This window comes from Chrysemys picta, chromosome 25 (genome assembly GCF_011386835.1).
Source record: "Chrysemys picta bellii isolate R12L10 chromosome 25, ASM1138683v2, whole genome shotgun sequence".
In the NCBI taxonomy this organism is placed as follows: Eukaryota; Metazoa; Chordata; order Testudines; family Emydidae; genus Chrysemys; species Chrysemys picta.
The window spans coordinates 16,543,112-16,569,161 of record NC_088815.1 but is presented as its reverse complement, the minus strand read 5'-3'; the positions used below and the strand labels follow the sequence as shown (position 1 = coordinate 16,569,161).

The following is a 26,050-nucleotide window of genomic DNA, read 5'->3' as shown; positions in this document are numbered from 1 at the left end:
TGTGTAGCTACAAACCATTCTGTACAGACCATCCTTCCTATTTGAATGCAGAGAGAGAAAACGCTTGAAAAAGCAGATTGCTTTAGGCTACACACACAGAAATGACATGACATTGAACAGGGTGGGGACAGACCCTCTCCATATGGCTCTGGAATGACTGCTCCTGGGATACTAATTTGGTTCTGGACAAATTGTAACTAAGAAGATATTGACAAATTGGAGAGAGTTCAAATAACAACAGAAATGGTTGGAGGGCTGGAAGGATTGATTTAGAAAAAAAGATTAAAAAAAACTAAATACATGCAGCTTGACTAAGCAATGACTAATGGAAACACAATAGCCTTGCACAAGTATCTGAAGGCTGTAAACAACTAGGAGAGAAAGAAAATATTTAGGAGAGTAAAAGAATGTATAACTAGGAGTAATTAAGAAGGGAAAATATAGGCTATGTACCAAGGAAAACTTCCTGACACTGATATCTATGAGGCTATATGATAATCTCCACAGGGAAATGGTGTGAGCCCCATCACTCAGGATATTTCAGGCTAGACAGGACAATGTTAAACTAGTAATATGCTCTGTTGGCCTAGACTACTGATAGGTCTTTTCTGTCTCTACAGTCTATGAGTCTGAGGAAGTACCTTGCACCAGGTAATCTGTGGCTTCGCTCTCCACCTCAGAGCTGAGTTGTTTGGTTTTCTGCAGATATTTGAGGACAAAGACATTGGGAGCAAAATGGATCATGTTCTGCTCTCCACATCCAAATGGTAATCGTAGAAGATTGTCCAAGTTGTTAAGCGTAGGGCCCATTACATCGCCTGATTAAAACAATGAGACACACATTCAGTACCTCTACACTATATTTAACTTCTCTCTCCCTGTTGTCTCACTGTTTAATTTTATTTTCTAAATGTACAAAACTGAGGAAGGAGGAACCTGAATGGCTGATGAAGGTTCTACTCACAACTATAATGGCACAAACCAAATTAAGCCCACTGGTTTCCATCAGATGCACCCTTCTGGGAACACTAAACCTTAATATAAAATTGGAACCCCCAGAGATCCTCAGTCTTAGCCATGCAGGGTTTCCCTTGGAGTAGAGAAGAAATTTCAATCTCCAGGACTCATTAACTCCTTGGCTAACCAGTTAAGACCGTTAACAAGAGAGCTAGTTAGTGCAACTTGTGATTGTGATGATTTTGTGCACACATTTCCATTGGCTACTGTCATCTCTTTCCATAGAAGCTACTGAAGAACCATCAGATGATGTCAACTTTCAGTCACTGTCAACCTGGACTGGGTTCAAACCAGCAACTGAAAGGCAAACCATTCCACATCCCAGAAAGTAATATTATTTTAATTATAATTGGTTATGACTATCCTGCCTGGTTCATATTACTTTTAAATATTAGCTTGTAGCATCTATCTTTATTAACCCCCACTCCCTTTTAGTTGGTACCTATTATTGAGGCAGTAGCTCTTTCTGATCCAGGGATCACATTGTGGGGAACTCCAAGAGTAAACGCTTCATTGTGATTTTCATCAGTCTCTTCTTTTCTCCAGATTTTAAACTCTCCCATTGAGCCCCAGCCTGTGGAGAAGCCAATGTACTTCACCTCGGGCTGTTTGGGGATGGCCCACTCCACAATAATGGATTCATTTAGCATCTGAGTACCATGGCCAACCTGAAAGGAACAAGCAAACCATCCAATTCCAGGAGGAACATCCAAGTCAAACCTGCCTCTCTTGTTAAATTTGGAAATCTATTGTATGTGCCTGTAGCAGGGTGGTTACCCTGCTCCTGCCTGAGAGGTTTAAAACAGCCCTGGCAGAGGGCTGGGGTAAAAGGAAAAGCTACTGGGCTGAGTGAGGAAGTAGCCACAGCTGGGCCACGCCCCAATCAGGCCCCAGCTGGCCTGTATAAGAAGGCTGGGAGCCAGGAGCTCAGCAGTCTCTCTCTGCCTTCAGAGGGAGAAGGGCCTGGCTGTAGCGAGCTAGAGACAGAGTACCTGAGTGGAGCAGGGCTGGGGACAGGCTGAGGAACTGGGGAGCTCCAGCCTGGATAGCCCCAGGCTGTGGCCTAGTAGAAGGCCAAGGGGTACTGGGGGTTGCAGAGGGCAGCCCATAGGTAGGCCAAGGCAGCCGGTCCAAACCCAACCTCGCCTGTGATGAGTGGCCTATACTGCAGTCTGCCTCAGGGAGCGGGGGCTAGTTGGTGACTGGCAGTGGCCTTATTCTGAGGTGAGGTAGGGATAGTGGGTGGGGGTTCCCCAGGGAGGGGCGACCCTAGTACTGAGGGGTATACTGCCAGGTGGCAGCACCCCAGATACTCAGGCACTGGGGTCCAGGAGGGACATGGGGGCCAGAGGACAGGTGGATCACCGGCCTGCAGGGGGCGCTCCAGGATGCTGGAAGAGCTAATTCCCAGAAGACACCAACAGGAGGTGCTGCAGGGGTGAGTCCGCTCCTCTACAGTGCCCTTGGACTCAGTGGCTTAAACCTTTAGTTGCATCATGAGAACATTACATAAACAAGCAAAACTCCACTGGATTTAATTGGAAATTAAGGAGATATCAGCAAGTTATTTCCCACTGGTCTCCCATCAGTACTGACCAGCTGGACGTGTGTTCCCCAGGAACAAATACTTTTAATACACTTAATAACAATAATTTTTAAAGCTTAGGTGCCCAGGGCACTGCATCACAAAGAAAAACATTTAGAAATACAATCAAGTGCTCTAATATAAACTGCCCAATAAAAATTTAACATAGAAAAGGAACAGAAATTAGGCTCTTTCTTTCTATAACATGGCTAATGGAAATGTGCCATATATACACTCGGAGTCCTCTCGGTCTGGTTAAGACCATAAGGCTGTTGTTACACAGACAAATTCACTACCTGAATAATTCCATTTTTCCAGCTGATCCAGAAGCTCCTGAATTCATCCCAAGAGAGGATGCCAGCTGTGTCTGTGCTGACAACTGGCTCACCCATTTTACTAGTAGAAATCCATGTTTTAGCATTTTGATGCCCACCAATGACAATCTCAGTCATCTCTGCCATGTCATGTGGGCCAGAGGACAAGGCAAAATGAGCATCATTGTGCGCTTTCACTGCAATGTCGAAATGAGTCATCCGGGCAGGCTTCTGCATATACTGGTACTCATATTTGTTAGGTGTAGAAATGTGAATTTTCTCTAGTCAAAAAAATAATGGAATATTGTCAGAATTAGATCTTGATGTTAAGTTAGGCGGTCACAAAATTGTTAATAAAAACCCACTTAGCCCAAGACAGAACTTCAAACACATGGGGCTTTGTGCTGCATAATGTATCAGTATGCATTTGTCACTCCAGTGCCTCACAAATCAAACTAGCAGAGTAGATAGGGGTGTCTCTTCCTAACTTCCACTTTCTTGCATTCCTTCCTATATAGAATTAGGACTTGTTATTTCAAACAATCCAGGAATATTTCTTGTGAAGTCTATACATGATTTCTCAATTCCCAATTTAAATGGTCAAGAAGACTCCGTGTTTAGCAGAAGCCAAATCATAATTAGCTACGGTAGCCAAATCCAATTTATCTGAATCAGACAGAAGGGATACTCTGACTTTCAATCTGAATTAAAAAATCAACTAAAAATATAATACAGACTAATTTAGCCACAGTTGTGGTCCACTGTGCAAAACACTTAGCCAGTTTTATAAAGAAAGGGAAGTTCACTTTTTATTTGCATATAGCATTTGGCCAATTAATATTGTCCATAGTTAGCCAGCCAGGTATGAAAGACCCTTTAGATCAATAGCTTGATGTACATACTGTAAACCCATCAGCCATAGATGGAATATAAATTTTACTGATTTTCCTACTGAAAAGAGGGAAACAAATGAAATTTTTCATGGGGTAAAGCAACATCTTTCTATTTATAACTTAAATTGTGGAAAAAAACAAACTTTGTCATATTGTATTCAAACCACAAACTTACCATTAGGGCAGAAGAACACACTGTAGGTATATTCTCTGGGTAATCCCTCTGGCTATACAAAGGCAGAAATCCATTAGGAAAATAAGCACTTCGATTAACAGCAACCACCATTTAGTTTTAGTTATAAATACACAAAATAAAGTTCTGGTGCCATATAGCATTAAAGGCCCATTATACATTATAGAATATGACATTTCACTGGCATTGTTATCAGGAAGACATACTATGGCTCGTCATTGCTTTCGAAAGTACCTAAGTATGGATTTAGGCACTTAACTTCAGGCATTAAAGCTTCAGAATTTTACACTTAGTGGCTGAGCTGCAAACAAAAAATATGTTTTCAATCATTACAGTCATCTACCATATTGAAGGATAATGAGTGTTTTATCTCTTGTTAAAAAGGTGCTAAGGGTGACCCTGGGAATGTCAGCCCAGTGTGCTTTACTTCATGTCTATATAAGGTAGCTGAAACAGTAATTAAAGAGATCTAAAAGATACCTAGATAATATGATATAAGAGAGGCAAACCAGCACAGCTTCTATTAAGGAAAATCATACCTCATCCAGCCTGTTATAAATATTTGATAGACTCAGCAGAATAACAGATAAAGAAAAATCAGTAGATATAGATTTCTTTTGATGAATTCCCCCACAAGAGGCTATAAAGGAAACTAAGTAAATTGGTGGTGAGAGGCAAAGTTCTATTATAAATTACAAAATGTTTAAAGAGCTAGAAAATAAAGAAATACATGGTATTTCTAGTGTGGAATGAGGTTATCAGGGGATGCCTCCCATATTTGTACTAGGACTAGTGTTATTTTGGGGTGTATGGGGTGGCCAGGGAGGGGTAGTACCTCTGATGGGGGGACTTGTCGTACCCTTTGGGGGTAGTCCATCCACTTTGGTCCCCACCTGTCACTCAGTTCTAACCTGTGGCTCCAAGTAGCTGCAGCATGCGCAGCGGCCACACCCTGGGCAACGGCTTCGACAGGCCGGCCAAACCAGGTGAGTGTAACTGATGGGACTCAAACCCTCAGTGAATTTGGGATATGCCTACCCCGCATGCGACGTCAGCTCCGGCGGATTGGGCGAAAGAGATCACTAAGATCCAACGGCCAAGAAGGCGGTTCTGCAACGCTTTGTGGAAAGCGAAGGACTTGACGAGGCACGAAAGACGTCAAGGCCATCCACTGCAACCAAAGAAGTTACCAGTCGTGACGATTTTTCGTACCATTGGTGTCTGGCTTCTAAGGTCGAGAGAGTGGGATTGCTCCCGTGCAATGGCTCTACCACTCAAAAGCTTTCACGCACAGGTCCTGTGCAAATCATCACACATCATCATCATCATACTACCCAAGTCCTGCGGCGATGGGGGAGGGGCAAAGCAACAGGTGGAGGTTACCACTGGGAGTCGTAGTCCCAATCCTGCACGCAGGCGGCCTGTGGATAGGTGGTCGTCCAGCTCTGTACTTGGGGCAGCAGAGTTGCTCGGCAGCATCCCAGGCGTCTGAGCAGCCCTCTTCAAGACAGCACTGCTCACCCTAGTAAAGGAGGGGCCTAGAAAAGGTGGCCTAAAAATTGCCTGCCCTACAACAACTGGCCAGCAAGCAGCGGCTGGCAGTTCAACCCAATCTGCGGCCGAAACCAAAAGAAAAATTTGAGAAAACTTACCATTGGTGTATGGAATGTTCGTACCCTCATGGATCGAGAAGCTGTTGCAAGACCTGAGAGAAGGACAGCCCTCATTGCTCGAGAACGAGTCTGTTATAACATCGATATAGCGGCATTAAGTGAAACAAGATTGCCTGGGGAAGGTTTCTTGAGTGAACCAGGAGGTGGTTACACCTTCTTCTGGAAGGGTAAGACTGAGACAGAGGACAGAATACACGGAGTTGGTCTGGCAATAAAAACCTTATTGATGCATCAACTCCCAGACCTTCCAGTGGGTATCAATGAAAGATTGTTGAAGCTACGCTTCCCACTAAATGCCAAACGTCATGTCACCATCATCAGTGCATATGCACCCACTCTAACATGCTCTGACAACTCAAAGGAACAATTCTATGAAGATCTCGACAGACTGATCAAGGCCACACCTGTAACAGATAAACTACTCCTACTTGGAGATTTCAATGCCCGAGTCGGGGCTGACAGCGAGAACTGGAAAGGAGTAATCGGGCCACATGGTGTAGGCAAAATGAACAGTAATGGGCTACTTCTTTTGAGTCTTTGTTCTGAAAATGACCTGACCATTACCAACACTCTGTTCCGACAAGCGGACAAATACAAAATGACGTGGATGCACCCTAGGTCCAAACAGTGGCATCTGATAGATTATGCCATTGTTAGAAGGCGAGACATCCGAGATGTACTGATTACCAGAGTAATGTGAGGCGCAGAGTGCTGGACAGATCACAGATTAGTCAGGATGTCTCTTCAACTCTACATCGTTCGTTCTCGGGACAAACGCCCTAAGCATGTGTGACCTGCTTGCAATATAGCCAGACTGAAGGATGCTCAATGTTTCAACAAATTCCAGAAGAGTCTTGATGACAAACTGACATCCCACGGACAACTGATCGGTACTGTAACCAAAAAGTGGGACTAGTTCAAGCAGATAGTGACTGACACAGCAATAACATCTCTTGGACCAAAGAAAAGAACACATCAGGATTGGTTTGATGAGAACCAAGAAGAAATATGCTCAGCACAGGAAGTAAAGAGAAAAGCCTTTATCGAATGGCAGAATAACCCCTCCTCAGTCTCTAAACGGGACCATTTCTAGTACCTTCAGAGCAAAACACAGAAAGACCTCCGTCAGATACAAGACAACTGGTGGGAGAGCAAAGCCAAAGAAATTATTCTGAGACCCACCACTTAAAGATGTTCTTTAGTGCTATTAAGACTGTCTATGGACCCTTTAAACCAAGAATCACCCCATTGCTCTCATTAGACAACACAATGCTGATTAAAGATAAAGAAGGCATCAACGAAAGATGGCGAGAACACTTTAGCAACCTTCTCAATAGACCATCAACCGTGAATAATAATGTCCTTAATGAAATTCCACAACAACCTACTCTGACAGATCTTGACTTTCCGCCCACTATAGATGAGATTAAGAAAGCTGTTAGCCAGGTGAGTTCAGGGAAAGCTCCTGGAAAAGATGGGATACCAGCAGAGAGATATAAAGCAGCAGGTCCAGCAGCACTAGCAGCGTTCCACAGCGTGATCATCAACATCTGGGAGGATGAAAACATACCACAGGACCTTCGCGATGCTACTATTGTCTCTCTTTTCAAGAACAAAGGCAGCAAAGCAGAATGTGGAAACTATAGAGGCATATCCCTCCTCTCTGTTGGAGGGAAGATCATCACCTGCATCATCTTGAACCGCCTAATAGCCAGTATTTCCGAGGCAAATCTACCTGAAAGTCAATGTGGTTTTCGACCTGGCCGGAGCACAGTCGACATGGTGTTTGCTGTCAGACAAATACAAGAGAAGTGCATTGAACAGAACATGCACCTGTATGCTGTCTTCATGGATCTGACAAAGGCGTTTGATACCGTCAACAGGGAAGCCCTTTGGACCATTCTAACACGACTTGCCTGCCCAAGAAAATTTGTCCAGATTATACTCCTTTTTCATGACAGCATGACAGGCGAAGTATTGTCTGATGGAGCCACATCAGCCCCCTTTAACATCACCAACGGCGTGAAACAAGGATGTGTTCTCGCTCCTGTCCTATTTAACCTGTTCTTTGCATGTGTTCTTAACCATGCACTGAAAGATCTGGACCGAGGTATATACTTGAAATACCAGCACGATGGTTCACTTTTTGACCTCCGTCGCCTGAATGCAAAGACTATGACAGTACAGAAACTCCTTCGTGAGGCACTCTTTCCTGATGACTGTGCCCTCATGGCTCACACTGAAAATGATCTTCAGCACATTGTCAACTAGTTTGCTGAGGCCTCGCAACTTTTCGGACTAACTATCAGCCTCAGAAAGACAGAAGTTCTCCATCAACCTGCACCTGGATCAAATGCTTCTGTCCCGAGTATCACCATCGACGGCACTCAGCTGAAAGTAGTGGAGAACTTTAAATATCTGGGTAGTGTCATATCCAGTGATGGATCACTGGATAATGAGATCAATGCACGAATATCCAAAGCAAGCCAGGCACTTGGCTGTCTGCGTGTCAAAGTTTTAAATCACCACAATATCCGGATGCCAACAAAACTGCTTGTGTACAGAGCTGTTGTTCTTTCATCTCTTTTGTACGGGTGCGAAACATGGACACTATATAGGTGTCACATCAAGCAGCTCAAAGCATTTCACATGCACTGCCTCCGCAACATCATGAAGATCCGCTGGCAAGACAAAGTGCCCAATCTCGAGGTTCTCGAGAGAGCCCAGATGACAAGCATCGAAATGATGATCATGAAGTCACAGCTATGTTGGACCGGTCATGTCAGCCGCATGGATGCCCACAGAATCCCCCACCAGCTTCTGTATGGTGAGCTCTCCCAGGGCATCTGGCATATAGGTTGTCCACGGAAACGTTACAAGGACACCATCAAAGCCAATCTGCACTACAGCAGTATCAAACCTAGGGACCTTGAGGACGCCGCCAGCGACAGAACACAGTGGCGTGCAACAGTCAGAAATACCTGCATCACCTTTGAGGAAGACCGCTGCCGGCATCTACAAGAGGCACGTGAACGATGTCACAGAGCATGAGCAGCGCACAATCCACTGCCCGCGAACTTCCCATGCATCATCTGCAGCAAAATGTGCACCTCTAGAATTGGCTTGTACAGTCACCAGAGGGCACACCATAAGACCAGCAACTGATGATCTGCACAGATTTGTCATCATTGGATTCGATGGACTACCAAGAAAAGAAGAGTGTTATTTTACATATTCATTAATGATCTGGAAAAGTAGGTGAACAACCAGGTGGCAAAATTTTGCAGATGACACACAATTACTTAAATTAGTAAAGATTAAAGAGGATTGTGAGAAACTATAAAGGGAGATCTTCAAAATACCAGGAGATCTTCAATGAACTAAAATTCAAAAAAGAGTCCTACAAAAAGTGGAAACTCGGTCCAACTATAAAGGATGAATATAAACAACCAACACAAGTATATAGGGACAAAATTAGAAAAGCCAAGGCACAAAAGGAGATCAGACTAGCTAGTGACATAAAAGGAAACAAGAAAACATTCTACAAATACATTAGAAGCAAGAGGAAGACCAAGGACAGAGTAGGCCTGTTACTCAATGAGGGGGGAAAGACAATAACAGAAAATGTGGAAATGGCAGAGGTGCTTAATGACTTCTTTGTTGCAGTTTTCAGTGGCTATGGGACATCTAAAATAGTGAATTCCAGTGAAAATGAGGTAGGATTTGAGTCTAAAATAGGGAAAGAACAAGTCAAAAATTACTTAGACAAGTTAGATGTCTTCAAATCACCAGGGCCTGATGAAATGCATCCTAGAATACTCAAGGAGCTGACTGAGGAGACATTAGCAATTATCTATGAAAAGTCATGGAAGACGGGAGACATTCCAGAAGACTGGAAAAGGGCAAATATAGTGCCCATCTATAAAAAGTGAAATAAGGACAACCCAGGGAATTACAGACCAGTCAGCTTAACTTCTGTACCCGGAAAGATAATGGAGCAAATAATTAAGCAATCAATTTGCAAACACCTAGAAGATAATAAGGTGATAAATAACAGTCAGCATGGATTTGTCAAGAACAAATCATGTCAAACTAACCCGATAGCTTTCTTTGACAGGGTAACAAGCCTTGTGGATGGGAGGAAGCGGTAGATGTGGTATATCTTGACTTCAGTAAAGCTTTTGATACTGTCTCGCATGACCTTCTCTTAAACAAACTAGGGAAATACAACCTCGATGGGGGAGCTACTATAAGGTGGGTGCATAACTGGTTGGAAAATCATTCCCAGAGAGTAGGTATCAGTGGTTCAAAGTCATGCTGGAAGGGCATAATGAGTGGGTCCCACAAGGATCGGTTCTGGGTCCAGTTTTGTTCAATATCTTCATCAATGATTAAGATAATGGCATAGAGAGCACACTTATAAAGTTTGCGGACAATACCAAGCTGGGAGGGGTTGCAAGTGCTTTGGAAGATAGGATTAAAATTAAAAATGATCTGGACAAACTGGAGAAATGATCTGAAGTAAATATGATTAAATTCAATAAGGACAAATGCGAAGTACTCCACTTAGGAAGGAACAATCAGTTGCACACAGACAAAATGGGAAATGACGGCCTAGGAAGGAGTACTGCAGAAAGGAATCTGGGGGTCATAGTGGATCACAAGCTAAATATGGGTCAACAGTGTAACGCTTTGCAGAAATAGCAAACATCATTCTGGGATGTATTAGCAGGAGTATTGTAAGCAAGATACGAGAAGTAATTCTTCCACTCTACTCCGTGCTGATTAGGCCTCAACTGGAGTATTGTGTCCAGTTCTGGGTGCCACATTTCAGGAAAGATGTGGACAAATTGGAGAAAGTCCAGAGAAGAGCAACAAAAATAATTAAAGGTCTAGAAAACATGACCTATGAGAGAAGATTGAAAAAATTGGGTTTGTTTAGTCTGGAGAGGAGAAGACTGAGAGGGGACATAACAGTTTTCAACCACATCAAAGGTTGTTACAAGGAGGAGGGAGAAAAATCGTTCTTCTTAACCTCTGAGGACAGAACAAGAAGCAATGGGCTTAAATTGCAGCAAGGGCAGTTTAGGTTGGACATTAGGAAAAACTTCCTAACTGTCAGAGTTGTTAAGCACTGGAATAAATTGCATAGGGAGGTTGTGGAATCTCCATCATGGGAGATTTTTAAGAGCAGGTTAGACAAACACCTGTCAGGGATGGTCTAGATAATACTTAGTCCTGCAAACACTTAGAGTGCAGGGGACTGGACTAGATGACATCTCTAGGTCCCTTCCAGTTCTATGATTCTATGTCCCTTCCAGTTCTATGATTCTATGACCTAATAAAACTAGGCTACAGGTTAGCAGAGTGATAGATTAAATTCAGTGCAGACTGGAGAGAATGGACAGCCTTGTGGTTAAAGCACTGGATTGGAACTCAGGAGGCCTGGGCTCAAATCTGCCATAAACTCCCTGTGTGATATTCAGCAAGTCACTTAATCTCTTCTAAAAATGTGGATAATAATCTTTCCTTTCTCCCATATTCTATGTTGTAAAATGTTTGAGGCAGAGTCTTGTCTCTTACACCCAGCACAATGGGGTCTCATTCTCAGTTGTAAGGTCTCAGCACTGCAGTTATATAATAATAATAGTAGAAAAATACAAGATAATCCACATCAAAAGGAACAATTTGATCAATTGGTACTCAAAAACAGGTCTTAAATTAATCTCATCTGTCATTGTGTGGCTCGGTCACACCTGGCTTTGCTAAATCACCTTGCCTTGAAGTTCCTTATAATCCATTTAGTTTTGACTAAACTAAAAGTTTCACTGAACTGTCCAGTGACACCTAGTTTTTTTCCTGAATTGTTATGGAATCATGTCCTCTTACCTCAATAATAACACTACTACGGACATAGTCTATCCCAACTGGGGTCCTTTTGTCCAAGTAATTGTCCTCTGAGTGCTTGCCATTCTTCAGGGTCTGCATCCCATCCTGGCAGCAGTTTGTTCCACCATAAGCAAATGCTTTTGCTAAGTAAAAGAAAGAAAAGAGGAAGCAGAGATTTAAATTTAGCAGGAGCTTCAACAGCTTAAAACACTTCTCTATTCAGGATTGCTCTAAACTGAGTAGAGGTCACAAGAAGTGTTCTATAAATAAAAGTCATTATTAGTTGTGGGGTCATATTATTCTCAGTCCATAAATATTTGGACAACCTCTGGGTATTGGGGAAAGTCTTTACTAATTCTAAGATTCATGAATTTTCGCACCAATGATTATTTGCTTGAATGGGTGTATAGGATTGTGGATTATTTATTAGTCTCCTATTTTAAATTTTTAGTCATACAATCAGTAACTACGCAACACAACAGGTGACCACACATCACAAATAACAAAAAGTGAAGTAAAAGGGAATAGCCAGAAGTTTGTTCACACAAACTCCTCCGTGAATCCTTATCATAGAAGCATAGAATAGAATATCAGGGTTGGAAGGGACCTCCGTACATCATCTCGTCCAACCCCCTGCTCAAAGCAGGACCAATCCCCAAATAAATCATCCCAGCCATGGCTTCGTCAAGCCTGATGTTAAAAACCTCCAAGGAAGGAGATTCCACCACCTTCCTAGGTAACCCATTCCAGTGCTTCACCACCCTCCTAGTGAAAAAGTTTTTCCTAATATCCAACCTAAACCTCCCCCACTGCAACTTGAGACCATTACTCCTTGTTCTGTCATCTGGTACCACTGAAAACAGTCTAGATCCATCCTCTTTGAAACCCCATTTCAGGTAGTTGAAAGCAGCTATCAAATCACCCCTCATTCTTCTCTTCTGCAGACTAAACAATCCCAGTTCCCTCAGCCTCTCCTCATAAGTCATGTGCTCCAGACCTCTAATCATTTTTGTTGCTCTCCGCTGGACTCTTTCCAATTTTTCCACATCCTTCTTGTAGTGTGGGGCCCAAAACTGGACACAGTACTCCAGATGAGGCCTCACTAATGCTGAACAGAGGGGAATGATCACGTCCCTCAATCTGCTGGCAATGCCCCTACTTATACAGCCCAAAATGCCATTAGCCTTCTTGGCAACAAGGCCACACTGTCGACTCATATCCAGCTTCTCGTCCACTGTAACCCCTAGGTCCTTTTCTGCAGAACTGCTGCCTAGCCATTTGGTCCCTAGTCTGTAGCAGTGTATGGGATTCTTCCGTCCTAAGTGCAGGACTCTGCACTTGTCCTTGTTGAACCACATCAGATAATGTAGGATCCATTTGTAGAAAATTGGGATCAGCTCACAAATAGGAAAAAAGGGCTAAATCTGCAGGAAGTATTATTCACAGTGAATGATTCAGCTAGCTCTGAACCTGAGGGGATCTTCTGCAGTGAGGAGAAGGGGAATGCTTTGCAAAATTCCATCAGGCACTCCAGCACAGAAGGATTTAGAACTCTACAGTACCTGTGATGTTGCTTAGTCCAAGCTCACTGAAGGACAGGACTATGGAGGTGGGTTTGGCCTTTCCAGGGGCCACACACTTCTTTCTTGTCAGATGGTGTTTCCCAGGATGTCCAACAAACTTTATGCCTTTTGGAACTGAAATCTTCACATGAACCTGTGAAAACAATTATTTAATTGCATTTGATGCAAATCAGACTAGTAATAATGACAGTAACTGACACAAAACCCAAATATCACAGCATGTTCAACAAACACATGACATACGTATCACATGAATCAAATGTATTTCTTAGAGGAGATTTAAACAGCAGATTTAGCTTCAGTGCAGTGACTCTATAAAATGTAAAGGGATATAGGCTGACTTTACTTGTGTATGTTCATTTCTAAATCTAACCATCTATATCTGGTTTATGATTGTAGAAGAGCACTGGAGCCAGAAAGAGTATGTTTAGGAAAGAGAGGTTCTCAAATGTCCATCCGTAGCAGGCATCTCATCTCTGGTAAACTACTTAAAGCAATTTTCTAACTAAGAATCAAGCTCTTCCCCACGCTTCAACGGGAATTTTCTGATAGTCTACCAAAGACTTTTCCACTATTTGGGTTTTAAAGTATTGCAAGGACCATTCAGGATGTTGCATTTGTCAAAAGTAAATAAAATAAAGCAGCTACTTTCACTAATAGTACAAACTAATACATTCTTCTCTCTCAGTATGTATATTGCACTCATCTTCATGGCATCCAACTGCCTTACTGACCATGAATCTGCAATCATCATACCTAGAACATGATCCTTGATGACAGAACCAAATTCAGTGTCTTGGCAATGAGTTAAAAAAAAAAAAAGAAAGAAAGAAAGAAAAAAGATGCTGTTACCTCTATGCAGACAGCCAGGTAATTGTAGACAGTCAACGGGATTTTGGTCTGCTCCCCACGGATGACATGATAGGGCAGGGTGAAATCGATGAAGAAAGGTTTAAATGTCTTCAGTTCTGTTTGTTTGGCAAGTCCCAGCCCTTTCTTCTCAGACAGGCCCACAGCCTCTGTTATCCATGTAGTGATTGAGTCAGGCACTTCCACATGCAGCTGTGCTTCTCCTGATACATCACTGCCAAAAAAGAATAAAGGAATAACTTGGGCTGTCCAGCTCAATGAGATACATTTGAACATGGCTCAAGCTCACAGAGCTAAACACTGTGGGGAATTCCCTCCCAATCCAAGCTCATAATATAGTATAATATATGACTCAGGAGTGTCAGGGCTTTCAGCTACGCTTTGTACACCAGGAGATCAAAGGCTGCAAAGCTGGATTCTCCTCTTGCTAGAGGTCAGCTCTTTTGGGACCTCTGCTGTAACCAAGAACTGTATGTGCATGGAGCAGGTGAGCAGTTACTTGCTAATATGCAGTACAGTTGGTAACATGGCATCTAACTTCTAAATCCTTCCTGGATTAAAAGCTTTACAGGCATTTGCTCCCTGGCAATAGAATCACTTTCCTTAGAGGCCAAGGTCTGTATTAAGTAAGAAAGAGAAGGAGTAAATTGGTTTATCCAACAAATAGTGAAATAAAAGTAGTCTTTGTTGGAACCTGTTATATTTGCTATGTACAGTACCACATTGGGAACTGTCTCCGAGTGTATCACAGTGCGTCCGTCCCAGTATTCTGCCATCTAACATTCTTCATGCTTTGTTAAAATCAGGATTCAACATCATCCTGCAGCATTCACTCCCTTTCTCCCACAAAGGAGCTTTGGCCATGACTGAAAGGACGGACAGACAGTTTCTTCTAAAGCAAGAACAAAAGCTATTTCATGGCTCAGTTAGCAAGATGATTGGTGCCATTACAAGTACACACCGAAGGAGGCTCTCTCTGGAGTTCTTATTTCCTTCCCAGAGCCTGATGCACATGCTGCTAGTTCTAGCACCTTTTGAGAAGAACCTACATCTCAGCTGGCATGTTACTAGGAGAAAGAGTGAGAGAGACCCCAGAATAAGCACAGGTGGTCTCCTCCGCATGTCATACTGCCTTCTCACAACATGATACCTGCTGATTCACTGGGGATATCCCAGAAGAGACTTGAGTACAAAGAGTTAAACACTCTCCTATTCCGCATGGGCTAGCCAATTTTTAAAACTGATGAAGCATGTATTTTAATATGTTCCTTATAAACAGCTTTTAAGTCGTTTGTTATGATGCTGTGTTAACACCACAGTTAGGAAATGAGGCAGAGTATTGTGTATTGGTTTGTATGACTCCAAGTATTAAAAGTTAAATTGGGCTTTGCATTAACTTGGGTGTTTAAAATTACCTTTATTTCAAAAGAAAGAAACATTTCATTTCAGAAAAGAGCCAGCAATTAATGGGATTGGGAAGTGCCTGGAACTGGATTAGCTAATGCGTGTTACACAAGTGACCAAGGCTACAAACAGATTTCAGGTTACTTTTCTATTTGTTGCAGTCATGCAATTGCCATTGAAGAAAGAGACAGAGAAAAACAAAGGTCCAGTAAAAGCCCTACATCAGAAGAGTCCTTTGAGTTCTTAAGCAGACACTTAAACAAGTTGCATTGACCACGCAGGTCTTAAAAAGCAGCCAAATCCAAAAAGATATTGTAAAATGGAATGAGAGATTATCTCTTGATTGAAGCTGCTATCTGATTGGATAGTTTTGTTCTTTAATATAGTAATATTTGTGTAAATATTTATTTCTATCCATTAGTTATCAGAAATATTTAACTGGTAACCTAACTGATGGTGCCAGTAAAATACTGGCCTGTTAACTGAGTTAAATAATATGATCATATTTGCCAGATTTCACAATAGAATTAGATATCCAAAGAAACAAGAACAATGCTGAGCTGAACAATCAATTAAAAATTGCAGATGTGTGAAGTGAAGGAAGCTTCACCTGCTGCCAGATCCCCTCAGCATTTTGCAGACATGGAGCCTCTATGGAAATCCCAACAGGGAAACATTAACACAAAACAAATGAATCAAGAAAACCTAGACTCAGTGTGTCCTTGGTAATCCTGTGCTATGGTCTGCCAGTCTCTAGTGCCCTGTCCTGTGAAGACAGCTCTCCAGATCAAGTTACACAGAATAGCACAGGGACCTTCCTATTATTCAGAGCCTGGGAAATTCACTTGGCTCAGCAGTTCCATATTATTTTAACCTCTTTCAAGCACATTATTTTCTTAACATCTAATAAAAAGTTTGCAACCATAATAAGAGCTGGAAAGTTGGTACCTGCAACATAAACTATAGCCCTGGAGAATCAGCGGAAGTGCATCCCAGCTTCAGAGCTGGCAACATTCCAGTCTCTTTAACCAGACAATTTGTTGCAGCTGATGTTCTTTCCACTGGGATTTCAGCCCATAACCAGCATTAACATATTATTTTCACACATGAGGGCACTTACTCTTCTGGGCGAGGGGCCAAGGTATACACATATTTCCAGCCATTAGACACTTCAACTAGGCTCTAGGAATTTTTAGAATCGGTTTGGGAAGTCGACATTAGACATTGTTTCTTTTTTAAGAAGTGTATATTTTAATTATAAATGATAGAAGAAAAAATTCTTAATATTCAAGGGAGTGGAAATCAGACAATGTTCGACTTGGTTATTTATAGTGAAACGAGGGGGAGAAAATGCAATCTGCATCTTTTTATTCCACAGTCTCCCACTTATAATTAACTGGGCTTCAGCAGGCTGGGGCAAACAGGCACTTCTGGAATTCTTTGTGTATTTTTACAAAGCATATTTCATGCTCAATTGAACAGATTTGAATACACTTGCTGCAAATTCCTGTCAAATTTAATTTATAAACATTTACTGGGAGTGAAGTTTACTTTCAAACTTGGAGAAGCCCTTGAAAATCTGCCTCACATTTCCTATCCCAAGCTTTGCTGCCACTGGGAGGGATTAGTCATCAATTTATTAATTTTTGTGGCACTGGTTGTGCCAGAAACAGGCTGTAATTTACTGGGCAATGAGTTTAGATTATTTTGGGGATACCCCTACACAAAATGGAAAGTGAAAGGAGGGGTTTTGTGCAGTGTTAGGTTGACATGCTAAATCAATGTCGAGCGCTCACTAGTGCTTAGCAATATTGAGCAACGACTTTAGAGACACAGCTGTCCAGGCGATATCTCAACACATCACACACAGAAAGCAGCAAAAATTAAAAAAACATCAATTTGGGCTTCTTGTCACAGTAATCCATGGGAGCCTTGAAAAATGACCTTCTGTGACCCTGCACATCCCGGTGGATGGGCAGAGGAATTTTCTTGAATTAGGCTTCATAGTCAATACTTATTTCCTTCTTAGAGATGCTCAGTGCTGCCCACATTTTGAATGATGTCTCACACTACTCCAGCATCCTGATAGGATGGACCACATCCTAGTAGAGAGCTTGTCTCATGGAAACCTCTCACCCCATTAACAATAACGCAAACCATCTCTCCTCGCATTCACATTTGCATAACATTCCCGTGGCAACTGCAGCAATTGTTCACATGAGGAATTAATACTAGGGAAGTACTCAGTGTGTTTTTAGCTTTATTTTAACACAGGTTAACAAATTGAAACAAAGACCTACTACCATGTGATACAGTAGCTCTCTGCAGATCACCAGCAAAGTGTTCTGCAGGCCACCAGTGGCTCACAGACGACATTTTGACAAGTGCAGCACAACTTTATAGTGAACAACCTACGTGCATGATCCACAGAGATGTTATTAGCCAACAAATAGTGTCATGTGTTTAACTAGTAGATTTCACTAGTGATTAAATCCCAGGTGTATCTGCAAGTCAGTCTGGCCACTGGCACTGAGTGGGCAAAAGCTAGAAATGTACATGGCAGCCCCTGGTTGCTGTTCCCTCTCTGCAGTTAGAATCCTCCGTTTATGACACCATGGTGAGTTGCTATGGGGAAGACATTGCTGTCACAGACAGTTATGACCGCAGGTGTGGCAATAAGCTTCAAGAATAGATTTCTTTTTTTAAATGGAGATATCCTATCTCCTAGGACTGGAAGAGACCTTGAAAGGTCATCGAGTCCAGCCGCCTACCTTCACTAGCAGGACCAAAGACTGATTTTTGCCCCAGATCCCTAAGTGGTCCCTTCAAGGATTGAACTCACAACCCTGGGTTTAGCAAGCCAATGCTCAAACCACTGAGCTATCCCTTTAATCTGGGGAATAGATTCTGTTATAAAGAATAGATTCTGAGGAAAGTACGGGTAAAAGTCAGAGGATATGATTGAAGCACTTAGTTGGTTTTAAAGGGTTATGTGAGGCAGAGACTGTCATGTAGGGACATTATTCTCCAGGTGAACTAAAATCTTCACAGGATTCTGCACAAACCACTGGATACCAGCAGAAAAGTTCCCCATAGATACCTGACATTGAGGCAGTGCCAAATCCATGTTTCAGGGAAGAATGTTCTTTTTTTCTTCTCTGCTCTAAGACAAGAAATAAATCCTCAGCAATAAACTATTTTAATGAGACAGAGGGTTACAAGAGAAGAATAAATAAATTAATGATATCACTTGAATACAGCTCATATCTTGACCCAGGAGCATGGTAATCACCACAATTAGACAAACCAAGGGTCCACTAGTAGGATATTATTTAAAATAATAAGTAATAATAAATAATACTTCTCTCTTTATACAGCACTTTTCATCAGTAGATCTCAAAGTGCTTCACAATCTGTAATGTATTTATCCCCACAATTCCCCTGTGAATCCCCATTTCACAGATGGGAAGTGAGGAACAGAGAGGCTAAATGATATACCCAAGGCTACACATGAAGTCTGTGGAGAAGCAGGGAATTGAATCTGGGTCTTCCATATATATTATATATAGGTACATTGTTATATTTGGAAATACATATAGATATTTATGTACACACACACACACTTATTTATTTCTTTTAAAATATAACAGTGTACCTATCAAAACATTCTGGGTATAAGAATAAAATACATAAAACCATTAGCTCAGAATAAATTGTGAGTTCTTTCGTACAATTATCCCAATCCCCAGGCAAAGAGGCTGAAAGAAGACAAATAACATGTATCTTTTAATGTCAACGATCATCCTCTTTTTCTTAGGTTATGGAAAGGGGGCAGACAGGCTTCCCCAAACTGGCCTATTTTGTAGTAGTTACTATTTTTCCACTCCCATATCTCCTCTAGCCGTTCCCTTGCCACATTGACTAGTCCTTGTCTCTGCATCCTCGCATTGTACAGTCCCCTTCTTTCTTCCTTCCCCTGATGCCTCTAACTGCTTCCACTATCATCCTCTGGATGTTTTCTGAGTCTCCTGAAGCTATTTTGATATGAGGGGGATCAGCACTTAGTGCAACATCCAAGAGGACATACTGTCAATTTACAGCATTATCATACTTTCCATATTACTCCCTCATCCCTTCTTCATACAGTCTGGCATCTCGCTTGCTTTAACTACCCACTGCAAACCGAGCTGTTATCTGTCCCCACTGTCCAGAATGATGTTGAGTTGTCTTTCCTAAGAAGCGACAATTAATGCAGAGCCAGTCAGTGTGTGCAAGGAGTTTAACAGGTCTTTCCAAGGTGCATTACTTTGTACGGGTCTATGCTGAAGTCCATCTACCACTGTGTTGTCCAGTTACCTAGTTCTGTTAGTTATTTCTGGACACTCTCACAATTTTCTCTCCCTTTGACTAACCTGAGGAGTTTCCTGATAAAACAGAGCTGTGAGAAATATTGTACTCAGTGTGAATTACAAACACACACAAAACCTTACACAATGTTACCTGGGTACAATCTTAGAATGCATGGTAGCTACCAGTGTCCCAGTGTGAGGCTGAAAGGCTGGCACGGCCTCATCTGTATACATGCCTCCATTCTGTCTGTGGTTTAGACTGACTAAATCAGTCATCACAACCAAACCAGTTTCCTAGACAACAACAAAAAAACAACAACCCAACAATAAAAAAACATTCAGCATGCACAACGGTGAACTTTACCAAATGGCATCAGCTTGTCCAAAGTATTTATAGAGGACCTTGAGATACATCTGCTCCTGTGTCCAGGCACCAAAGGGAACACATGCTTTGTTCTCTTTTAGATCTGATTATTATTTACAATAATTTATATAGCTCCACAAGCATACACAGCAATTTACAAGCACATACATGGGCCCTACCCCAAGACCATACACCCTGGAGAGGAAAGAGGAGAGGAAGACAAGAAAGAACAGTTCAAGGAAAGAAAAACAAGAGTGGATTCCTCCAGAAGCAGGTGTAAAGAAAGGGTTAGAAATGAGTTGGTAAGAAAGGAAAAACATGTTGGTGGATAGGGCAGGAGACTGTTGAGGGTAAGGACAGCACAACAAAAGACATTAAACCAAGCATGTGGAAAGGAGACAAAAGGAGCAGGAAGCCAAGAGAGTTAGGATGACCACAGGGAGCAAGGAGCAGGATTTGGAGGAGGGAGGTCAGGAGCGCCGCCAGCTTTTCTGCCGCCCTAGGCGGTGGAAGGTCCTGCCCCGAAATGCTGCCCCCCCACAGAGGCGGCGGAAGGTCCTGCCACCAAAATACCGCCGCGGTCGCCACCCCCCAAATTGTAGCACCCTAGGCGACCGCTTAGGTCGCCTAATGGGTTGCGCCGGCCCCGAGGGAGGTACATAGATGCTGAAAACTAGGGGTGTTGGTTTTAAGTAATTTCCATCATATACAGGGTTTATAGTTTGGTTCAATGGCTCTCAGCACCCCTACTATACACATTGTTCCAGCAGCCCTGGAGGTAAAGGAATGAGAGCAGAGATATAGGCAAGGATGAGACTATGTGCAGCCATAATAGGGACGGCAGAAATGGGAACCCATGAGGCTGACAGTGGAGCCCCTTACAAAATTTAGATTATCTCTGTGAATGATTTACACCAAGACCTGAATCCCCTGTCTGGAGATGGGCAGGATTTATTAGAATTTAATTTCTCTCTTCTTGTTCTTTAGTGAGCAGAGTAGCACAGTCAGGCATATTTTTATGAACAGGATCACATCTCATTATGTCAAGGGGCATGTACATTTCCCACCAGAATTAATGTAGGGAATCATTATGCCATCACTCTAAGTCAGCAGGAGAACAGGCCCCAATAGACCTCATACTGTTTAGTGCTTATCGTGAGCAAGCTTATCTTAAAAGACTTAGTTAGAAGATACCCATAGGTCTGTACCTTCATTCCTTTTCTAATTCAAACATTAGCAAACTTCAGGAAATTTTTTCCTAAAAAGACTCTCCTTTACAGAGCAGGAAGTTCTGCTAATTGTTACTGCTGCTCTCTCTCTAAGCATCTATATACATAGCACTCATTGCTATACTCTCTGTGGATCAGATTTAAAAAAAAAAAAAAAAGATCAGCACTCAACAGGTCCCATTATGACACTTGTGGCCCAGACCTAATGTACTGAGCTCTTTTGAAAGTCTGGCCTAAGATGCCAAACAGTCTTATGCAAATGGAGGTGGTTGTTGTTTAACAATGTGAATGTATCACACAGACAGCTGACAGAGAAGTCAGAGCGAGAGCACAGATGGATGCTTCTTACTGTAAATGCAAAGCGGGCATCTTTGGTGATATCCCAGTGCCAGGGAAAGACAGAGGAGCGGCGGCGTCTGCGTGAGGACATGCCTGGCCACCAGAAATGCCCTTCTTCCTTGGGAGCCCCAAAGGCATCAGAAACATCATACTCTGCCAGCTCCTGGAAAACCTGAACAGAGAGGAGAGAAGTTGCCATCACATCCCTAAGTACACTGTGCTTCACTGCAGCTCCCTGTTCATTGAGTGGACAGGTGGGAGTGCCAGGAAAGAACGAGACAGAGCCTTGAGCTCTATCTCACCTGGGTGGATGTCAGCTGAAAACCTGTCTTGAGAAGGTAGACACTCTTATCCACCGTGGCAATGCAGACACAGCTTCCCTTCGCGGCTTTAATCTTGAGGTTCACAACATCACCAGGCCTTGTCTCATTTGCTGAAAGTGCCACTGAAACCTAGGTATTTAAATAAAACCCTCATTATCTCACACAATGTTCAGATGACAAAACTACAAAGAGTAACAAGAGAGGCCATCCTCTCCGCTCCACTGGCAGTGCTGCTGATACCTGGTTTTCAAAGGAGGACTTGACAGTGAATTGCAGACTGTCTGTGACCCCTTCTCCATTCTCCCTGACGTAATACACCAAGAGACGGCCCAGAGGAGCCATGCTGTGAGCCACCATGAAATGGAGGAAGGTCATGCAGACTTCAACCTCCGTTGCAGGGGGGTTGGTAGGTGCTAAATAACAAATTGTACAAAGCATATAGTTATTTCTTAAAGGCAGTGTCCCCCACCCACGAGTACTACCAGACCTGGTGTCCTCCCCTGCAGCCCCCCCATCTGCTACCAGGTCCGGCATCTGTCCATGTCCCATCTCAACATACTACCAGGCTCAGTGTTCTTCTCCCCAACCAAGTGCTACCAGGCCCAGCATTCATCTGTGCCCCCTCCCACATCCACAACATCTCTCTGTGCCTCCTGCCCCATAAGAACGGCCATACTGAGTCCGACCAATGGTCCATCTAGCCCAGTATCCTGTCTTCCGACAGTGGTCAATGCCAGGTGCTTCAGAAGGAATGAACAGAACAGGGTGATTATTGAGTGATCCCTCCCCTGCTGTCCACTCCCAGCTTCTGGCAGTTAGAGGTTTAGGAACACCCAGAGCATGGGGTTGCATCCCTGAGCATCTTGGCTAATAGCCACTGACAGACTTATCTTCCATTAACTTATCTAATTATTTTTTAACCCAATTATACTTTTGGTCTTCACAACATCCCCTGGTAACGAGTTCCACAGGTTGCCTGTGCATTGTGTGAAGAAATATTTCCTTATGTTTGTTTTAAACTTGCTGCCTGTTAATTTAATTGGGTGACCCCTGGTTCTTGTGTTACATGAGCAGGTAAATAACATTTCCTTATCCACTTTTTCCACACCATTCATGATTTTATAGACCTCTATCATATTCCCTGTTAGTCATCTCTTTTCCAAGCCGAAAAGTCCCAGTCTTTTTAGTCTCTCCTCATATGGAAGCTGTTTCATACCCCTAAATAATTTTTGTTGCCCTTCTCTTTACCTTTTCCAATTCTAATATATCTTTTTTGAGATACGGTGATCAGAAATGCATGCAGTATTCAAGGTGGGGGCATACCATGGATTTATATAGTGGAATTATGATATTTTCTGTCTTATTAACTATCCCTTTCCTAATGGTTTCTAACATGGTTAGCTTTTTTGACTGCTGCTGCACATTATGCAGATGTTTTCAGAGAAGTATCCATAACTCCAAGATCTCTTTCTTGAGTAATACCAGGTAATTTAGTCCCCATCACTTTGTATCGTTGGGTCTATATTTTCCAATGTGCATTATTTTGCATTTATTAAGACTGAATTTCATCTGCCATTTTGATGCCCAATCACCCAGTTTTGTGAAATCCCTCTGAATTCTTTGCAGCCTGCTTTGGACTTAACTATCTTGAGTAATTTTGTATCCTCTGCAAATTTTGACACCTCACTGTTTACCCCTTTTTCCAGATAATTTATGAATATGTTGAACAGCACTGGTCCCAGTACAGACCCCTGGGGGACACCACTATTTACCTCTCTCCATTCTGAAAACCCCTCAGTGTTACACTTCCCCCATCCTGCCCTGAGCATTACCAAGCCCAGCATCTCTTTCCCCTCACGTACTACCAGTGCCAGCATCCTTTTCTCTCCACACCTCCATATCTCCAATTGCTACTAGGCCTAGCATCCCTGGTCATTTTCTCCCCCAGCACTACTATGCCTGGTCTCCTTCCTCCCATCCGAGCGCTACCAGGCCTAGCAGTCCTATCCCTACCACCCCAGCCCTGCCAGGCACAGCATATCCCATGCCCTAAGCAATATGAGGGTAAGAGCAGATTTACCATTTACAGTAAATGAACTTTATATGTCAAAGTGTGCATAAAATTTAATGTGCACCCTTCCACACATTCATCTGTGCCCTTTAGCATGAGCAAGGAACAGCTAAGGGGCTTAACAATAAGCAGGTTTGTCTTCACTAAGAGGGAAGCCCTCATTCTAGATAAGGGGAAGGATTAGCACTTTTGTTGCTAGGTTAAGATTTTAGCTACTGACCTGTTCCTGGGAAATGAGTGACATGGATGTTCTTATCAAAGGGGAACGTGGCTCTTTTGCTCCTTTGTTGTGTGATGTTACCAGGCTGCAGCCCTGAAAGGACAATATTACCTCGCGATGCAACTTCGTAATGTAGAGTGAAATTACATGGACACGTGGACTTCACTGCGATCTGGGCCTCCTCTCCCACCTGAGCAAAAAGACATAGCAGCCAGGGGTCAGGTTTGTTATAATGAACACTGCAGACCCTTCTTATTATCTGTAAAGCATGGAACTGCAGTTGGGGATGAGCATCACACACAAGACATGGCTCTTACCCTAAGCAGCTCACAGGCCGAAGAGACTGTTACATTCACACTGAACACTCTGGTGTATTTCCCCCATGACAAAGGAGCACCTGTGGGCAGCACTTTGGTCCCTGGGAGTCTAACAGGAGGATGAGGTGCAGGAGCTATATGGATTAGTGTAAGGAATAAAGGAATCTCTGGAATCCTGAGGGATAAGGACTTTGGCACAGAGCAGCTGTGAGAATGGGTTGAATTTTAGACACCCCTTTACAAGGTTCAGATCTCACAGTAAAGGGGCAGGGAGGAGGTGTAATATGGGCTCTGCTGTTTAATTGAGATTACACATAGTAATTACTGTAACGTGCAGATGCTAATTTATACACAACAGGCCTGTCCTGAAATAAATGAGGAAAATCTGAACTGGGAAGAAAGTTAATTTATGATGTTGACTCTATGAGCCACATCAAACAGACAGACATGAAGAGTGCTTCCCTTTCCCAGGCAGATACACCTAGTATCTGCAAGAGGTTTCAAAGCAGTGCACTTGTTTCCTGCACTGTCTCTGCACTTCCAGTAGGTGGAAAAGAGCAAGCTGTACCCTACCCAGGACTACTGTCCTGACAGGAACTCCCATGAGGGAGGGAGTTCTTTGAGGGTTGGCTGTCACCACTGCCATGCCCCACAGGACAGATCAGTCTTAGGCAGCATCTTTTCAAGGCCTGGGAGTCACTGACTTGTCACTGGCTGATGGTGCCTTCTGTGGGGCAGAGGAGCACTTCATCTGCAATACAAGCTTCTTCCTTTTGGGATTTGGGAATTAATACGTGTTATCGCGAGGCCCTATTTCCCCACACACACAACCGTCTGCAGCTCCCAGCCATCCTCACCCATTTAAGGTACAAAATCATGTTCCATTAATGCTGAAAATGGAGTAACAAACCTGAATCCCAATGAAATATTTTGAGAAGCCTCTCTCTTAAGTGCTAATAGTCCCACCTCCCTACTGCATGCACATGGTGCAAACCAAAACAGTGGCACAGGGAAGTGAAAAGCCACCAAATGGTTAAATGCAGTGAAAATGCAGAAGGATCCAGAGAGAAGAGCCTTATGATGTTAAATATTTGAGGCATTTAGAGTTTCTGAGAGCAAAATGATGAAACTGTTCATGAAAAAAATATGTAGTTAATTGGAACACCCAGTAAGAACTGGCAGAGCTGAAGAAATGGTTCCCACATCAGCTGGTCACACAATTCCCTGCTTTCCCACAGCAGAATTAGTTCTAATCAGGTTATAATAAGAACAATGTGTTCAGATTAGTAGTGCGTAATCCCCTTTCCATACCTCAGAAATCTTGTAAAAGATTAATTAGCCATTAAACTGCCATGAAATGCAACCATAAAACTCCCTTATTTGACTACATTGACTCTGAAACTCAGCCTACTAGGCC

The 26,050-nt window shown here is 42.8% G+C and overlaps 1 protein-coding gene across 3 annotated transcripts in view; it reads right to left on the bottom strand.

Annotated features, from left to right (window-relative positions):
* The window catches only part of CPAMD8 (C3 and PZP like alpha-2-macroglobulin domain containing 8), a 94,042-nt gene that overhangs the window by 46,864 nt on the left and 21,128 nt on the right, over nucleotides 1-26,050 (bottom strand). For all 3 annotated transcript variants that reach the window (XM_065578362.1, XM_005279029.5, XM_005279030.5), the window contains exons 14-26: nucleotides 24,317-24,506; nucleotides 22,266-22,438; nucleotides 22,005-22,154; nucleotides 21,713-21,874; nucleotides 19,922-20,064; nucleotides 18,522-18,584; nucleotides 14,000-14,231; nucleotides 13,127-13,280; nucleotides 11,565-11,707; nucleotides 3,985-4,036; nucleotides 2,899-3,197; nucleotides 1,460-1,685; nucleotides 642-818 (exon numbers count right to left, since the gene is read on the bottom strand). In XM_065578362.1, coding sequence (XP_065434434.1) covers nucleotides 642-818; nucleotides 1,460-1,685; nucleotides 2,899-3,197; nucleotides 3,985-4,036; nucleotides 11,565-11,707; nucleotides 13,127-13,280; nucleotides 14,000-14,231; nucleotides 18,522-18,584; nucleotides 19,922-20,064; nucleotides 21,713-21,874; nucleotides 22,005-22,154; nucleotides 22,266-22,438; nucleotides 24,317-24,506 — 2,164 coding nt within the window. The remainder of the gene's footprint in view (nucleotides 1-641; nucleotides 819-1,459; nucleotides 1,686-2,898; nucleotides 3,198-3,984; nucleotides 4,037-11,564; nucleotides 11,708-13,126; nucleotides 13,281-13,999; nucleotides 14,232-18,521; nucleotides 18,585-19,921; nucleotides 20,065-21,712; nucleotides 21,875-22,004; nucleotides 22,155-22,265; nucleotides 22,439-24,316; nucleotides 24,507-26,050) is intronic.